This window comes from Pan paniscus, chromosome 8 (assembly GCF_029289425.2).
Source record: "Pan paniscus chromosome 8, NHGRI_mPanPan1-v2.0_pri, whole genome shotgun sequence".
NCBI lineage: Eukaryota > Metazoa > Chordata > Mammalia > Primates > Hominidae > Pan > Pan paniscus.
This window is the reverse complement of record NC_073257.2, coordinates 73,620,662-73,640,116: the sequence shown is the minus strand read 5'-3', so window position 1 is coordinate 73,640,116 and position 19,455 is coordinate 73,620,662. Positions and strand designations below refer to the sequence as shown.

The 19,455-nt window shown below is 34.8% G+C and overlaps 1 protein-coding gene across 1 annotated transcript in view; it reads left to right on the top strand.

Moving 5' to 3' along the window:
• The window catches only part of TMEM26 (transmembrane protein 26), a 45,522-nt gene extending 27,026 nt beyond the window's left edge, over window positions 1–18,496 (top strand). The window contains exons 5-6 of the mRNA XM_003830327.6: window positions 11,599–11,675; window positions 14,388–18,496. Coding sequence (XP_003830375.1) covers window positions 11,599–11,675; window positions 14,388–14,812 — 502 coding nt within the window. The 3' untranslated portion in view covers window positions 14,813–18,496. The remainder of the gene's footprint in view (window positions 1–11,598; window positions 11,676–14,387) is intronic.
• Window positions 18,497–19,455: the final 959 nt, after the last annotated feature.

Here is a 19,455-nt window from a genome sequence, read left to right as displayed (position 1 = left end):
TTGAATTATAAAATGTGTGCTCTTTTATGTGTGGCTTTTTTATGTAACATAATGTTTCTGGGATTCATCCATGTTGTTTCATGTTTAGCTCCTCTTTAGTTGCTAGTGTTCCATTAAACACATATACCACATTTTGTTTATCCATTCAGTAGTAGATGTACATGTGGATAACTTCCAGCTTTTTCATATTAAGAATGATGTTGCTAAGAGGATTCACTGACAGACTTTTGCCTGGCTATGTTTTCATTTCTCTTTGGTAGACACCTAAGAGTGGAATGGCTGGTTATATGTTAAGTATAGCTTTAATTTTTAAAAAAATCTCCTGAGATATTTCTAAAGTAGCTGTATTAATTTATATTCCCACCAGCAATGCATGAGGATTCAGTTTTCTCTGCATCCTTATCAACCATCCTTTTCCCTATAGTCTTTTTTGTTATACCCTTCTGATGGATGTAGAGTGGTATCTCACCAGGACATTAATTTGCAGTTCTTTAATGACTAATGTTGCTGAACATCTTTTCATGGAAATATTAGCTATTCATATATCTTCTTTGGTGATGTGTCTGTTTAAATTTTTCTTCATGTTTTATTGGATTGTCTTTTTATTATTGAGTTGTAAGAATTCTTTATATATCCTTGATACAAGTCCTTTATCAAATAACTAAATATAAATATTTCCTCCCTGTGTTCAGCTTGTTTTTAATTTTTTAATGTTTATCTTTTGAAAAACGTGTTTTTAAAATTTTGAAGAAGTTCAAATCTATCAATATGTTCTTTCACATTTTTGGTGTCATATCTAGGAACTATTTTCCTAACCCTAAATGAGAAATGTAATTTCTTTGGTTTTCTTATTGATATGGTTTGGCTGTGTCCCTGCCCAAATCTCATCTTGAATTGTAACTCCCACAGTTCCCAGGTGTCATGGGAGGAAGCTGGTGGGAGGTGACTGAGTTATGGGAGCAGGTCTTTCCTGCACTGCTCTTGTGATAGTGAACGAGTCTCACACAATCTGATGGTTTTAAAAATGGAGGTTTCCCTGCACAAGCTCTCTTTGCCTGCTGTCAGCCACGTAAGATGTGATTTGCTCCTCCTTGCCTTCCCCCATGATTGTGAGGGCTACCCAGCCATGTGGAACTGTAAGTCCATTAAACTCTTTTTCCTGTATAAATTACCCAGTGTTGGGTATGTCTTTATCAGCAGCATGAAAATGGACTAGTACACTTACAGAATGTTTTAGTTCTTACATTTATTTCTAGTATCTGTTTTTACATAATTTTTGTGTACAATGGGAGGTAAGGTTCCAAGTTTATTTTTTATTTTTGGCACTGCCCCATTCCAGCTGGGACTAATTTTCCCAATACCATTTGTTGAAAGGAGTCTTTCTTTATTATATTGCCTTAGCATCTTTGTCAAAAAATCAATGGATCATAGATATAAAGCTTTTTCTCCGGACTTTCTGTTGTGTTCCATTGTTTTATTTGTTTGTCATTATACCAATACCACACTATCAGGATTATGTAGCTATAATGTGTTTTGAAATTGGATATTGTAAGTCTTCCGAAGTTGTTCTTTTAAAATTTGTTTTAGCTATTGTAGGTGCTTTGCATTTTTATATAATTGTTATAATTCTCTTTTCAAGTTGTAAAAAGGGCAAAAAATTAAAAAAAAACTTACTATGCTCTTGGTAGAGAATAAATTGAATCTAAAGATCAATTTGGGAAGAATTGTCATCTTAACAATATTAAATTTTCCAATCTGTGAACACAAAATATCTCATCCTTTGTTTAGATGTTCCTTAATTTCTCTCAGCAATGTTTTGTAATTCTCAGAGTGCAAGGCTAGTACTGCTTTTCTTAATTATTTCCTAAGTATTTTATTCTTCTTGATGCTCTTAGTAGTGGAATTATTTTTTAATTTTATTTTCACATTTTTCATTGCTATAATAGAAACACAGTTTACTTCTGTATGATGATCTACTATCACAGCCATGCTCAACTTGCTAATTAGTTTGATCCCTTAAGTTTTCTCCTTACAGTATCATGCTGCTTGTGAACAGACTGTTTTGATTATTTCTACTCTGTATGCCTTTATTTTTCTTGCCTTATTGCACTGGCAAGAACTTCTTTCAATGTCAAATAGAAGTAGTAAGAGTAGACATTTCAATCTCAAAAGATAAGCATTCTGTCTTGCTGTATTAAAGATGATGTTACTCGTGGGTTTTGTATAGATGCCCTTTACCAGTTTGAAGAATTTCTCTTTTATTTCTAGATTATTGGGAATTATTTTTTGGTGGGTGTTAAATTTCGTTAAATCCTTTTCCTGCTTTTATTGACATAATTATGTGTTGTTTGTCTTTTATTCTATTAAAACAATATATTACACTAATTAATTTTCAGATATTAAACCAACCTTGACTTCCTGAGATAAATTCTACTTTATTATAACATATAATCTTTTTTTATCTTTTGAGACAGGGTCTTGCCCTTTAGCCCAGGTCTAGGCACCACCCAGTGTGATCACCATTGCATTGACCTCCTGGACTCAAGTGATCTTCCCACCTTAGCCTCCCAAGCAGCTGGGACCAGAGGCAAAGGCCCTCGCCGGCTAATTTATTTTATTTTTTGTAGAGATAGGATCTCCCTATGTTTCCCAGTCTGCTCTTGAACTCCTGGTTTCAGTCCCCCCACCTAAGCCTCTCAAAGTGCTAGGATTATAGATGTGAGCCACTGTGCTCAGTCTGTAATATTTTTTACATGTTATTGGATTCAGTTTGCTAACATTAGCTTATGAGGCATATTGATCTGTAGTATTATTTTCTAATGATATCTTTTTCTGTCTTTGGTAATGCTGACTTCATCAAATACTTCAACAAGTATTCCTTCTTTATTTTCTGAAAGATTTTACATAGGTTTGGTCTTATTTCTTCTTTAAATATTTTATAGAATTTACCTAGGGAGCCATCTGGACCAAGTTTATTTTGTGGGAAGATTTTTTAAATTATCAGTTTAGTATCATTACTTTACTTTTTCTTTAGTAATATTTCTTTTCTGAAAGTCAATTTTGTCTCCTACAAAAATAGGCACTCCAGCTTTCTTATGTTGGCATAGAGATATCTTTTTTTATTCTTTTACTTTTAAATTATATGTATATATGTATCTACATTCTGTCCCTTATAAACAGCATTTTCCTCCCCAGTTAAGTACAGTTTTTGTCTTTTGATTTAAGTGTATATTAGTTTACTAGGGCTATTATAGCAAAATACCACAAACATGGTGGCTTAAAACAACAGAAATTTCTTCTTTCACAGTTCCAGATGCTAGGAATCCAAAACCAAGATGCTGGTTCCTATTGGAGGCTCTGAAGAAGAATCTGCTTCATGCTTCTCTCCTAGTTTCTGGTGGTGGCTAGCAATTCTTGGTGTCCCTTTGTTTGTTGATATATCACTCCAGTTTCTCCCTCTTTCTTCACATGGCATTCACCCCAGTGTGTCTGTCTGCGTCTCCAAATTTTCCTTTTCTTATAAGGACACTAGTCATTGGATTAGGGCCCACCCTAATCCATATGACCTCATCTTAACTTGATTACATCTACCAAGACCCTATTTCTAAATAAGGTCACAATCTGACACTTGGGTAGACATGGAATTTTAAGGGACACTATTAAAGCTGGTACACTGTGTTTAGACCATTAATATTTAATGTAATTATTGATATGGTTAGATTTATAGCTGCCATTTTGCTATTTGTTTTTCTCTATGTCTCACGTCCTTTTTATTTCTGTGTTACTCCTTTACTCTTTTGTTTTTTTGGTGGGGGTGGTTATATGAGCATTTTTAAGTCAATGATGTCAATTTCTCCATGCATTTTTTGAATTACTTTATTAGTGGATGCTCTAGGGGTTACAATATACATTTTAAAATTTCACACTCTATTATAGGGTAAAACTAACTTAATTCTGATAAAGCCTAACAATATGGCTCCATTTGGTCATAGCACTGTTGCCCCACTTGCTCCATTACTGATAACTCTGTTTCCTCCTCTTCCTTTTTGCTGTTATTTTTATACATATATTATATCTTTGTATGTTATAAATCAAATAATCCAGTGTTATAATTATTGTTCTATATAATCTTTTAAGGTTTTAAAAAGATATTAGAAAATATCTATATGGCTGTATATTTATATGTTCTTTTAATTTCCCATACATTTATCATTTTCATGCACTTCATTTCTCCCTGTGGATTTCAGTTACTATGTGGTGTAATTTCCTTTCGACCTGAAAGACTTTATTTAGTGTTTCTCCTAAGGCAAATGTGTAGTAAAAAATACTCCAAGTTTTTTTTTTTTTAATTCTGGAAATGTTCTTATTTTGCCTTCATGTTTAAAGGATAGTTTTGCTATATAAAAATTATTGGTTGACAGGTTTTTCATATATATATAATTTGAGGAAAAACATAGTTTACAGGTGTAAGAAGATCAACAAAGCCATATAATAAGTAAAAACAAAGATCCACCATTTTACATATATATACAAATATATAATTTCACTGTCTACTGGCCTTCATTGTTTCTGACCGGAGTTAGCCATTATAGTTGACCTTTGAATAACATGAGTTTGAACTGTGTGGGTCGATGTATACATAGATTTTTAAAAAATAAAACTTACATTGGGTGTGCCTGCCTCTCTGGCCTCTCCTTTCACCTCCTCCACCTCTTCCACCTCTTCCACCCCAGAGATAGCAAGACCAACCAGCCTCTCCTGTTCTTTCTCCTTCTCAGCCAACTCAATGTGAAGATAATGAGGATGCAGACCTTTATGATGATTCACTTCCACTAATGAATAGTAAATACATTTTTTCTTCCTTATGATTTTCTAAATAACATTTTCTTTTCTCTAGCTTACTTTATTATAAAAATGTAGTGTGTAATACATATAACATACAAAATATGTGTTAATTGACTTTATGTTATTGATACGACTTCCAGTCAGCAGTACACTATTAGTAGTTAAGTTTTGGAAAAGCCAAAATTATACACAGATTTTCAACTGTGTGTGGGGAGGTCAGTTCCCTTAACTAACCCCCACTTTGCTGGAAGGTCAACTGTACTTATTTGTTGTTACTCTGTACATGATTCCTCAATTTTCTCTTGATGTTTTAAAGATTTTCTTTTCCTCTTTGGCTTTTAGTAGCTTGAGATGTGTCTAAGTGTGGATCTTTGCTTTTACTTATTCTAGGGCTTTGTTGATCCTCTTACACCTGTAAATTACGTTTTTTTCCTCAAAATTTTCATCCATTATTTCTCTAAATATTTTCTCCTCTCTTTTCTATCTTTCTTCTTCTGGGTCTCCTGTTAAAAATATATATGAGTGATTGTGTTCCACAGGTCTCTGAAGCTCTGCTGTTTTTCCTTCAATCTTTTTTTACTCTGTGTCTTTCAGATTAGATTTTTATTGATCTATCTTCTAGGTCACTGATTATTTTTTCTGCCATCTCAAATCCAGATGTAGAGTCCAATTGTAGAGTTCATCTATTGAATTTTTCACTTCAGTTTGCATATTTTCAATTCTAGAGTTTCTATTTAATCATTTTCATAGTTTCTGTATCTTTATTTACTCACTTATTGAGTCATTGCCATGAGACTTTTCTTTAACCAATCAAACTTAGTTTTCTTTCATTCTTTGAACATATTTATAATAGTTGCTTTGAAATATTTTTCTGCTAAATCCAATATCTGCACCTCAGTAGAGACAGTTTCTACTGACCAGTTTTCCCTCTTGATTGTAAGTTAGATATTTCTGGATTTTTTCTTTTATATATCACATACTTCCTTTGTTGAGAACTGGGCATTTTGGATAATGTATTATAACCATGTTATCTTCAGCCTCCCCCACCACTGCCACCACCTGAGGCTTCTCATTTTGTTGCATCTGTTTTCTTAATTGGAGGAATGTATCTCTCCTTGGGTTGTAGTCACTGATGTCTCAGATTTTTAAAAAATTCCTAGTTTTATTTTTAGTTCGATGTCTTAGTGGTCACACCTATGGCTATGTAGTTTTTGGTCAGTCAATAACTTGGGCAGATTGGAATCAAATACTATGAGCCCTTATGACTTCTGCTCTTTGATGATCTGTGCATGGAGTGGATAGCACATTTAGAGTTCAAGATGTTTTCACGTCTACCTTAGCTTTTGATTCCCACTGGGCCCTCTTTGGCCTTCCCTGAACATGCCTGCAGTTTCTCAGTCAGCCAAGCCTACAGGAGTACTCATCTAGCCCTTCTATAGCTCTCACTTTAAGAATCTCTCTATTAAATTTAAAGTTAGTTCATTACCCACTCCAACTGGGACTGCAGTCTCAAAGTAGCAAGCTACAGATTTTTAAAATATTTCTAATCAAGTTTGTTACTTCTATTGACCACACCGCTGAGTGTGAGATTTCATACTCCACTCCAAAGCTGTCACTGGTAAAATTACCACTTTAACTGATCAATATGGTCTTAGCATTCCCAAAACTTGAATCAACTTAGACAGGTTTTTTTTTTTTTTTTTTTTTTTTTGCTGACTATAGGTCCCTAATTTATCTTTTCATACAGCATTTACGTTAAGAAACTTGATATCATAAATTCTGTTTCTGCCCCTTTGAAATGTAAATTTCCCAGCCTCTTGCCAGTTTGCAAACCAGCAATATCTTTCTCAAGGACCTGGGAGCCATCTATTTAAAATGCAGTCTTAAAGAAAGATGGAGCCCCTGTCTCCCAGCCTCTGTGAGAGGGTAGGATCCTAACTTTGAAAAGTGCCAATTACCAAACACAAGTGGCCTAATCAAATTGACCAACCTCCATCCTAACAGTCTCCAGTACTTTTCCAGTAGGAAAAGTTTTCCTAGTTCTTGAAAACTCTGCTACTTTTTGTTTTAGCAGAGTTGAGTTTAATCTTTCTCCTGTATTGCAATAGTCTTGAATAAATTTTTCCTCATCTATTTAACTTCATTCAGTACAATAAAAAAAAAATAGCCAAGCTGGGGATAGGGGAATGAATATCTGTGGGTAAGAATGCTTCAGATTCCCACTGTTCTTACCTGAAGCTTGGCCAGCTTTTCATGAATAAATGTTACCCGATTTGTTGTTTGACTTTGGTTGATTTTCAGAGCCCTGATCGTTGTTTTTGACAATTTTTGACAATTTTTTAAGTATTATACATGTTTGTTGGGGAAAGGATTTGCTGACCTTTTCATTTCACTACAGCCACCTTCCAACATTTTCACAAGTCAGAATTTCAACATCATTGCCACGGAGAGTTCCCTGGCCATTCACACCTTTGGAGATCACTTTGTGCAGTCTTTTTTCCCCCCAACATATTAATAGATCATGTACTAAAAAGAATTCTATTCTCACAGCATTACTAACATTTCCCTGTGAATACTTGACCATACAAAGGAGACTCTTCTTATGTTTACATTGTGTTTTATTTTTATTTTGCAGAGTTGAGGCTAATCTCTTTTTCACCTGGAAGAAATGGTGAAATATTTCTTCCAGGATAGGTTAATACTTCATTTTTTTCTTCCTTTCTATTATTTTTTCCTTTTCTGGTGGTATTTGTCATTAAAAAAAAAAAACTAGATGAATTCTATCCACTGATTCTGTCTTTTCTACAGGAATATTTACACTTCCAAAAACAAATAGCTAAGCAAATTGGCAAAATGTGACTTTTTATTTTTACTTTTAACCACCATATTGAGTGTGCTGATATACCAAATGCCAGTCTTTTATCTTACAATTTTTTTCAAATAGAAAAGTGATACTAATGTCAATAATTAAACTTCCCAAGTTTTTTTGTTTCTCTCTGAATCAAGTCATTGTCTGCTTACATGCTTCTCAGTTGACATTTGTGAAGGCAGATTACACACATGGGACAGTGGTGAATAAATCCACCCAAAATTCCTTTGCAGATCTTGAGTGTTTGCCATTAATCTCCATGATTTATTTACATTCTAACGTTTAACCTTCCTGAGAATTTTTACTGTCTGATCTAATAATTCATATTTGCCTGCTTTAAAAATTTTCTGACCTACTTTTCCAAAATTGTGTTTGATAATTTCACTAGTATGTTTTTCAATACCCACATTCTTCCGTATTTTGTGTGTGCATAGATAATATATGCATATGCAAAAAATGTGCATTTATTATTGTATGGTTAAAGTTGGATTTACGTAGGGCTAGGGTTAGTATATCATTTATCCCTATTCTGTAGGATGGTGAATAATATACAAAGATTTTAAGAAGCATGTTGACATACTAGTAAAATTACTACTGCTACAATTATGTAATGTTTATTTATGACTTTTTGTGTGCTAAGAAGTCTTAAATGCTTTAATTTAGTAAGTTATTTTGCATTTACATCCACACTATGAGGTAAATTTTTTTATTATCCCAATTTTATAAGCAAAGACATGTCAGGCAAGGAAAATAAAGTCTCAAGGTGACATGAAACCAAAAATAACTAATTTGTAGTGATCTACCATAATAGCTTGTGTCACATGCTGTTCTAAGAGCTTTATGTGTTTAACATGTTTAAATAGTATACTTAATAAAATTATTATATAATCCAATAATTATTATTATTGTCTTCCTCATAATGTAAATGGGTAAACTAAAGCATGCAGATGTTAAACTACTTATGCATATTTATATGACTAATAACTGATCAATCTGGAATTAGAATCTCACATCCTATTTCTTTAGTGAGAGTTGGAGCTGGTGTTAGAATTCTGGTCACTTGGTACCAAAGCCCCCTGCTTTGCCACTGCTTTCTACTGCCTTGCAGGGAAATTGCACATAGTTTTTGGTAGAATTATTGAAGTTTGGGATTAGATGAAACTTCAAAAGATCTTGTGAAAAATTTCTTTTGCATCTATTGAAAAAACCTTGTGAAAATATCCTCAACAACTTTTTCTGCAGGCTCTGTTGGAAAAATTCCACTAATAGAAGACATACTAACCCCAAGTGGCAACTTGTTCTATTTTGAGGTAATATTATTAGAAACTACTTTCCTCTATTGTGATGAAATTTGAATTCTCACAGGTGCAACTGAAATCCTTTGAGCCTGAATTGGCCATCTCAAGTCAAAAGAAATGTTTCATTCCTTTTCCACATTATAGTCCTTAAACATATGAAATAAAACTTCTAAGGAATTATCTCTAGTTTTTAGTTTCTTGAACTGTCTCACATAGATCATGACTCTGAATGCTTTAGCACTCTAGTTCTCCCCCTTTGGTACAAGAAACTTTATAAATGTTTCTCCTAATATATGAAGCATCACACATAATATTTCAGGTATGTTCTGAACATTGTAGAATAGAGCAGACCTAAAAGTTTCCGTTTCATTCATGGAAATAATATAATGTAATGTCCAAAGGAGTAAATGCTGAAATCAGCTGTCTAGTTTTGATTTCTGCTCTCAACACTCATAACTACATTATTTTGGACAAATTTCCTCAACTCTCTTTTACCTCCTTGATAAAATAGAGATAACAATTGTGTCTACTTTGTTGAGCTGGTGTGAGGATTAAGTGTGATCATAGAGTTAAGCATTTAGAAAACTGCCTGGCATGAATGTCTGAAATCAGAAACTGTCCATAACATTATTTAAAAATTCAGGCACTTATTGAACATCTGTTGTGTATAGACATTGACTGTGTAAAGAGGGAAAAGCTACAGTCTGCATTCCCAAGGCATTTCCACTTAAAATTTTAGACCTTATATTTCTTGTGAAGCAACCTATGATTTTATTTGATTTTGGTAAATCATAAATCATGTCATACTGTGGACTCATAATTAGATAACAATTAGGGAAAATCTTTGAGCCCTTTTTTATGGCTGCTGCTGTGAAATGCTCTTTCTTCTATCCAATTCTATTCTAATCTAGGTCATCCAGTTACTTCTTTTGGAATCCTGATTGTGTCTTCCAGGGTACTGGTTTTCTATCCACGTTCTATGCCATATGTGCATATGAGAAGCCTTCCATCAATGTCCACCAAGTCATGATAAAATGTGAAGTAGAAAAGAATCAAAAGCACAGCCTTCAACAACCCATTGGAGAGTCCCCCTGTGGGGAGCCATTTACACAGGAATCCACCTAACAGTATTCACACCTGGAATATTTCTTAATTTTGTTAATGAGGACACTATGGGAGACTTTTTCAGAAGCCTTGTTTAAATCTGAATGTCTGTCATCAATTTACATAACATTACCTGCTTGGTAATCCTAACTATATTTTTTAAGAGGAGGAACTAAGTTTAGTTGAGTGCAATTTTTCTCAGAGGACCTGTGCTGATGCTTTGTAATAACTGTGTTCTTCTAAAAGGGCTCTCAGAAATCTTTTTTTTTTCAATTAAATGATATGCTTTTTAATATCTAGAAAGCTTATAAATCTTTTAAAGGATCATTTATATAATCTAACTAGAGATTAATAGTAAATGTGCCTTTTGTACTTCAAGACATATTTCTGCTTCATTTTGAAAGTTGAGACTTTATTTTTTTATCACCAACCTTGTCTCCACCATTAACTGCCAAGACAGATAATGATGGTTTAGAAATCTCATTTACAAATTCTCTCAGAGTTTTGAGATTTAATTTTGTATTTAATGCCTCTACACTTGAAGCATTTAAAGATATCCCTTACAATCACCTCATTTCTTTTGGTTTCAATTACTCCTCCTTGATGCTTTTCAGACCTCTTCAATCTGAAAATCTCTTTTGATGGAAGATGGAAACAAAATCTATTATTATGCCACCAAGCTCAAATTGATGACTTCCTTTCTATCTTTGCTAAAAATAAATGTGACCCTGTTTAATATCCTTTGCATTTCTGTAACCTCTGTTCTTTCTGATTTTAGCCTTCATGACCATTTTCCTAGGTCTAGGACATTTGTATATTTGTCTGAGTATGGACCCTTCTTTTGTGCTTTTAACCATTCCTTCCATAAATATATGTTGTATCCATCAAGCACTGTTCTAGGCACTAAGGATACAGTGGTGAATGAAATAGGCTTATTCCTTGCCTTATGTCCTACTATCTGGTATAAATCTTTGTTTATTGGATTTATCTCCTTACCTTTTTCCTATCTAATGACAATTTTATTTCAATGTTGAGTTTTTAATCTTTGATCATCATTTAGCTCTTTTGAAATGTCTTTTCAATTCGATCCCTGGTTTCTTAGAATAATTATTAATCCTCCCACTGACATTCCTTGAAATCAGCCATTTGAATATCCATGTTAATATCTATATTTTCTCCCCTATCGTTTTTCTCCCATAATGTTTCCATAATTTTGTAAAACTAAAGACAGCAATATGGGACCAAGAGGCTTTGTCATAATTCATGCATATGTTGGGCTTTAAGTCTCAGATTATTTATTTTTCACTTCTTCATTATTCCATTATTATCATGTAAGGATTTTTTTCATTGATTTATTAAATCACCAAGATATTTTGGCCACAAGAGGTTTATTAGGAATATACTAAAAAAATTGACTGAGAAGACTTTTCTGCATGTGATCATACTTTTTATTACAAATTTAACATTTTGTCTGTATTCTAGGAATAGTCCTGCACTAGTCTATGCCATCCTTGTTATATGGACTTGGAGCATGCTGCAGTTTCCACTTGACCTGGCAGGTAAGTATCCTGATGTTTGTGCAAAGAAATAGAAAATTACACCTCTTGATTATTAACTATGCTAAAACTAAGAAGGCAAGTGAAAGGATTATCATGTCTGTATCCCAGTGTTAGTTCTAGTTCAGCTTAGAAGGAAAGTAGATTGAAACTTAGTAAGCCAAGAAGAGTGGATCCACTGTGGTACATGGTGAACTTAAGATAGTAGAGCAGATAATTGCATAGTGTTATATTTACTTCAAATAGCAGTTCCATCAGTTATGATTTATAAGACCTCCTGTAAACCAGGTAATACATCTGTGTCTCAGCTTTCTTTCATCCATGAAATAGGGATGATAATCATAGTCACTAGGGTTGAAGATTCTTGTCATGACTCAGTAATATACAGTTTGCTTAGCAAGTTGCTGCCATAAAAGTTTTATTTCTTATTATTTGTAAGAAGTAATTTTCATTCTTTTTTCAGACCCATGTATTAGAACTTCAGAAGACATAGGAGCAGTTAAAATTGTCCTCATTGGAGGTCCTTGGAATCCTATTGGTCTTACTTTAATAAAAACATAAACCCCTAAGATTTTGCAAGAAGTAATCTGTTTCCCAGGCATTTTATACTAGCAATAATCTAGGGCTGCATTGTTCAACAGGGGACCCACCAACCACACATCGCTCTTTAAATTGAAATTAATTGAAAATTTAAAACATTAAAATTCCAACTCCTTAGTCATACTAGCCACCTTTCAAGTGCTCAGTTGCCACAAATGGCTACCATATTGGACAGCAGTAATATGGAACACTTTTACCATCACAGAAAGTTCAATTGAGCAGTGTTCATCTGGAGTCATCTGAAAACTTCTTGGAACCCTAGAATTTTGATTTGAGAATTCTCCTGGATGTCACTTTACTCCAAAGAAATTCTAGAAATTAATAATTATGTTTTCCTTAGCCTGACTTGTTTATTTATTACACCTTAATTGCCAGCCTCAGGATTAGAATTAATCCTCAGGACAGAGATATTTAACTTTTTGTCCATCTTTTTTGGTTCACTTTTGTAGGCTCAGAGGTCTGAGGCCATTTTAAACATAGCATCCTCTTTTTGGAATTATTAACAATTTGGAATAGATGGAAAAACTTGCTGTGGCTTTTAAGAAATGCCAAAAACGGAATTACTTATTAGTAATTACAAACAAATGTATGCTAACACACACACACACACACAGATTTTGTCATAATGTGCCCTGGAAGGTATGCTATACTCATTGGTTAAGCTGGTGTCCACTTACAGAATATTAGGTGCCATCACATTAGATACTGAATTAATACCTTTAGAAGGTCCTTTGGGAGCCATTTCCTGGCCCTCATTTCTTAGGAAAGGCTACCATTGATATAACCTTGGTTTCTCTTTCGTCTTTCACTCTGCCGATCCTCACCCTCCCATATCTTGTGGTTTATTGCCTTGCTAAGAAAATTTGTATTTAAGAAAGACATTTTGTAAACTTTCAGGGGTGATAATGTTATGCAGCTGTTTGAAAAACAAAGACCAAATGTTACTTCTGACTAAATCATTATTGTATTTTCCAACAAATAGTACATTATGTTTATCCATATCAAAGCAGCTTCATAATATTTGCAGGCTCCAGTAGATGAAGGCATTCTTTGTTTGAAAACTCCAAATGGAAGGCTTCATTATTATAAAAGGATTATTTTCTGCCCTTGACCCTGAATTAAATTTACATTTGAGAAATTAAGACAAAGGTTCTTCTGTTGATTGCACCTCCTTTTGTTTAACTGGAAAATCAGTAATTATATCCAGTCATTATTGTAAACTGTGAAACAAAGCACAAGGAATTAGGACAAAATAAAATAACAACGGCATTTATTCAGGCTTTTTCCCTCCATCATTTGAAAAATGTGTTTAATATGAATTAAGTTTGAATTTGAATATAAGCACTTGAATTTTCACAGCACAATTTGCGCACACGCTTGAGTGTGTAAACCAACAAACAGGCAGATACTAAAAAGAGTATATAGAATGATCAGAGCCACGTACACTTTGCTCCGTTTCTTAAGCTTATCATTCAAGCAAATCATTCGTGATCCTAAGGGGAAGATTGAGGGAAAAATTGGACAGAATGCAGGGCTGTTATTCTAATGGAAACAAAATGAGCCAATGAATAGAGACCCCTCTCCTCACTGATATGATTTTTATCCCAGTTTTCAAAGGAAGAAACTGTGGCCCAGGAAGGCTTAGTGACTCCGCCAGCAACTCACTGCTGGAAAATGCGGCAGTCATGCTTCCTGACTTGAGGCCTTGAGCATGCAACTGTGAGGCTTCCTTACACTGTGGACCCCAGAACCACAATGGTGGCTTCCTTTATTTTTTATTCCCCCCATGGTGCAGCCTCAGCCTCACAAGGAGCTTGGGCTATAAGCACTTGTGACCATGACTGGCTCCTAGAATCTATTTAATTGTGCTTTGCCCAGGGTGAGAACTAGATGATCTTACATTTTCTATGTGGATGCGAGTCACAGGGCAGGGTGCTTTCACGTGTTCCACCCTGAATTAAATTACTGGATCATTCCATTTGATTTCCATCCTGTAATTAAATCACAGAATTATTACTAGCACAGTCCCCATTGTTAATGACTCGTCCCCATGGCATTGTCTTATATGTCTACACTTCCAAGAGAGATAGTAACTAGTCTGTCTTGTGTTTTCAGTACAGAACGTTGTGTGCCCTGTGTCTGTGACAGAGAGGGGATTCCCCAGCCTGTTCTTTTGCCAGTACAGTGCCGATCTGTGGAACATCGGAATCAGCGTCTTCATACAAGATGGCCCCTTCCTTGTCGTGCGTCTCATACTGATGACCTATTTCAAAGTGATCAATCAGATGCTGGTGTTCTTTGCCGCGAAGAACTTCCTCGTGGTGGTGTTGCAACTCTACCGCTTGGTGGTGCTGGCATTGGCAGTCCGTGCTTCGTTGAGAAGTCAGTCAGAAGGCCTGAAAGGAGAACATGGTTGCCGGGCACAGACCTCTGAGAGTGGGCCCTCTCAGCAGGACTGGCAGAACGAGTCTAAGGAGGGCCTGGCTATTCCTTTGCGGGGCTCCCCAGTCACCTCCGACGACTCCCACCACACCCCTTAGTTATTGATTGACAGTGGTCTGCGGCTAGAACCTGACTCCCTGGTTCTTCTTACAGGGAGGATCCTTTTTCTCCCCCAACCTTGGCGTATAATAATTTTCAAAAGAACAACATAAAAAGGTGATCTTAAACCAAAGCTGAGGAATTTTCTTTTTTCAACTGAATAGAAGGAACTTTGATTAGTGACTATTGCTACAACTTCTGTGTGATGGTATCAGATGTTATAGTTGTTCAACGACTAAGTGATTTGTTTGTCTTGAACTGTTTGAAAAGCTATGGAAGAGGTTACAGTGACATGCCCTCGAAAGATTTGGTGCAGACCAACTGTCGCGGCTGTTACCTGGAAATAGAGAAGCTTTGAACTTTGCCTCCATTGTCAGACTATTTCGTCTGATCTTTTCTGCAATGTTCCTCTGACATAAAAAAATGTACATTCAGTGAATGCAGAACAAATGAAGGGAAAAGTGCCTTTAAAATTACCTCACTGTGGGCTGGAAGAAGCGAAAATCTCTGCCCAGCTTCCGTATCATAGAGAGCCCTATTCATCGCTGCCCAGGCCTTCCCAGGAAAATCATTTTTTCTGGGCTGATGTTGTATTCTGCCATGGCGCATATGTTCTTACAGAAATTTTATTGCTTTTGGCTTGGGTGCTACAAAATTCACAGCAAGCCATTTTGGTTACATATCTACTGGTTGCAAGGTAGGAAATATTGGTGAAATGCTAGCAAAGTCACAATTTCTACTCTGAACATGATTTGCAATGTTCATCAGTATTTTTCTGAACCCTGCTTTACCATTTTCTATATTGCCAAGTTGAATCATGTGGGCTGATGCAGGGAAGCTCTGAAGCAGTGAATAAAGGTGTTTCGGGCCCTGTAAGTGTTTCCATGGTTTCTGGTGTCTGCCAGCAGTAGTGAACAAAGCTGCAGCTTCTTTGAACCGCCACTACTGGAGGTGGCCTTTGCTGTCAGGGAACATGGTGATGGAAGGTTGCATCAGCTCCACCCATGGCCAACAGCCCTTGTTGAGTGACGGGAGTCGGAATGTGCTACCCCGTTGTGGGAATCAGGCAATTCGCTTTATTTTCTTGCATTAAGACTTCATTTTCCCAGTATTGAAATAGCCATACTTTTCCTTTACATACCTCTACACTTTCCAGATGGAGGTGATTCAGAACCTTTTAAAGTGATTTTTGCCTTTAAAGATACAGTGTGAAAATTTGCTCAGGTGTGTAGCAGTAATTACACAAGGCAAACAGTTCCAAAACTGTTCTTTTAGGTTCAAAACCTAATTCCCCCAGATTAGTATACTCGAGAATTCAAAGGGACATTTAAGGTGGGGTGTGGCCTTAATTTGGTATGACTTATTGACAACCAGTTGAGACAATTTTATCTGTAACTCTCTGGGTGACATGATACCTATTCGAAACATTTTATACAAACTTTTATAGACAAATTGTGTTTTTATACAGAGTCATGCATATTTTCTCATAAATGGCTTCTTCAGCGCCATTGTTATATGTTTTTATTTCTTTCTTCCTTGTGCTTCTAATTTTAACAATATAATGACTATAAAATGACACATGGAACTAATGGAATACATTTATGATTTTCCATAATAATTTTATGAAAGTTAAGATCAAGAAATTATATTTATATGAAGTAAATCACTTGACAACTTTTAAGGGCATGTTATTTAAAGTGCTCAGCAGTTGAAAGCAAAATAATAACTGCTATTTATAAAAATGCCTTAGCAGAATCTGTTTTTATGTTGACTGCTTTATGTTGAATATTTTCTTCCACAACATGTATGTGCTGCTTATTATTGCAGATTTGCTCATGGCATACTTTTCATGTTTTAATTTTTTTCTTCCAGCAAAACAAACACTGAGGCCCTAAAAATAGATAAAGTATAAAGTAGTACGGCTGTTGCAAGGATATTTTTAAATGCTTTCAAATCTGAGACTTGGCTTGGCTTCGTGAATGAGTTTCTAGTGTTTAAATTAAAGTATTTTGTAATTAGACTCCTCGTGGGCTTGAGAAATAAAAAGCCTGTCCAAAGTCTAGCTTTATTTAGAGGGTCAGGAAGTCAAAGAGCACCCAGGACCATCTTGGCAATTAATAGCGGCAAAAATAGACCCAGCTTCTGCAAGGTTTTCCAGGAAAATCTGCTTGGGGCAGCATTTGTTAACCTAGCTGCCAGTACTCCCACTCTCTTATACTGGCTGCTTTTATAATAGGAAAAAGAAAATATGCATTTGCTTAGTTTATTTGAAAAAAAGCTCTAAACCTAGGTTATATATTAGCCATTCCTAAGACTCCTGATTAAATATTACAAATTTGTTCAGTTCATAGTTGTTTTTAGTGTAGACTGCTAAATACTGTAATGTTTCAAAACATTCAAGTGTTTGTTATAAAGTGGCTAGAACATCAATTACCTCCCATGTGTGGACATCCTGGGACTTGTTTACATTTTATCTGTAATAAGATAACTGACTCACAACACCTGTATAATGTGATGCAAGTCATCCTCTCTATCATAACCCCTCCCCGCAACACACAGCAGGTCAATCCCCAACCCCTGAAGAAAGTGGCTTATTTGAGGTTGTTGCTGCTGTTGGTATTATTGCCATAGTTGTTATTTAATTGCTTGATTAAACTCAGTCAAATATCCTTCCTAAAAACATGTCATTCCACTTGTGAAAGAAAACACAATGTGCATGTTTCAATGATACTGTGCGGAAACACACCTCATGATCATCTTGTGGGTTTCTTTTGCCCTTACTGGATGACTCTCAGAGGACATGACTTGACATAGTAACATTAGTAAACTGTCTTTATCTTTGATTATTCTTTTAATTTTTATTTGAGCTGTTTCAATAGCAAAATGAAATAAAATTTTGAATTGGCCAATAACATGCTTTATAATCTTCCAGTGAAGAGTCTGATACAAATTTACTCTTGGCTCTGTTGTAGTTCCACTAACAAATAGCACTTCAGACCTTATAGAACCATATAGATATGGCCAAGGAATAGCAGGATTCACTATTATAATACTAATTGTTAACTCATTATTTAATTGAACATTTTCAAAGCTCTGGAAAGGCATGCATTTGTAGGTGCACATGCTTTAAGATTTCTATCCATCTTTCAGAGTTGAATGTAATAATGTTTGGCATTTAATTCTTGACCAACTTTTCCTGTTACAAGAGAGAAAGAATTGCAAATGCCAGGCGTCTGTCCACTTTAGCCCTCCTCCAATGCTAAGAAAGAGGGATGGTGACGTATACTACAGAGACGCAAATGAAATACCAAACAGTCTTGAATTACAAGAAAAAAAGGGGATTGTTTTGTTTTTTTTTCTTTCTAATTTCAGACTTGGCTTTTTACTTAGTGGACATTCTGACTTGCTCTCAGAAACATCTGATTTGGGGTTAAACTAGGCAGCTGGAGGATGTTGACAGCTTTGAGGCTTCAAATAAGTTTCCATATGCAGGGAGTAACTTTAAACAATGTTTGAATAATTAACTGCTAAGTCTTATATTTTATGTGTATCTATTTCATCTTCTGACTCTTTCTTACTAGAATACCATATAAGAATATTTTCTCTGCAGTATTTATATTTATACTATTTTGCTATGAGTGGCCTTTGTATTTTATTATATGCATTAAATAGTGTGTGCACAACTTTATCTTAATGTGGATTTTTGCTGGCTTTTCATATCTTTGCTCTCTACTGCAATTCATTTCCTTTATGGTTTTTAAGCTCTGGTTTAAAAAATAAAACTGATCTATTTAGAATATGATTAAAGTGGCATTTCAAACCAGTGAGGAAAGGCTGACCAATTTTACAAATGATGTTGGGAAATTTTGCAATCCATCTGGAAAAAATAAAGTTAGATTTTTATCTCCTGCAATATATAGAAATAAATTCCAGATGGATTAAAGATGTAAATGTAAAATGAAAACTATAAATATTAGAAGAAAATATGCAGTCTGTCTTTAGCCTGTGGGGGATGGGAAAGATCTTCTGAAACAAGACATGAAACCCAGAAGCTACGGAAGAATTGACAGATTTTTCCTACATAAAAGCTTAACGTTTCTCAATGGCGAAAGCTATCATAAATACATCACTCTTATTTTCTTTTCTGGAGAAAGGAGTCAGAGAAATCAGACAAGAGAAATGAGAGGTATAGAAATTGGAAAGAAGGAGCCAAATTTATCATTTATTCATAGAAGATTGAGTCTTGAACATCCAAGGAAAACATATTAAACCTAAGAAACTTTAAAAAATAATCTGAAATCACACACAAAAATCAATAGCTTTTCTACATACAAAATCACATAGAATATATACTTGAAGAAGAGATTTCCTTTACAATATAAACTAAATCTATAAAATACATAGGAATAAATTTGGGAAATGTTTAAGATCTATGTGAAGAGAACTTAAAAATGATTGTGAGGGCCATACATGAATAATTTAACAAAAAGAAAGACATTATTTTATGGGGATTGGTAAGAAGCCTTGATTTTTTTTTAAAGTTTCAATTTTCCCTAAACTGATCTGTAAATAGATCAAGTAGCACAATCTTCATCATGCTATCAACAAGATATTAATTTTTTTGTGACTGTACAAGTTGATT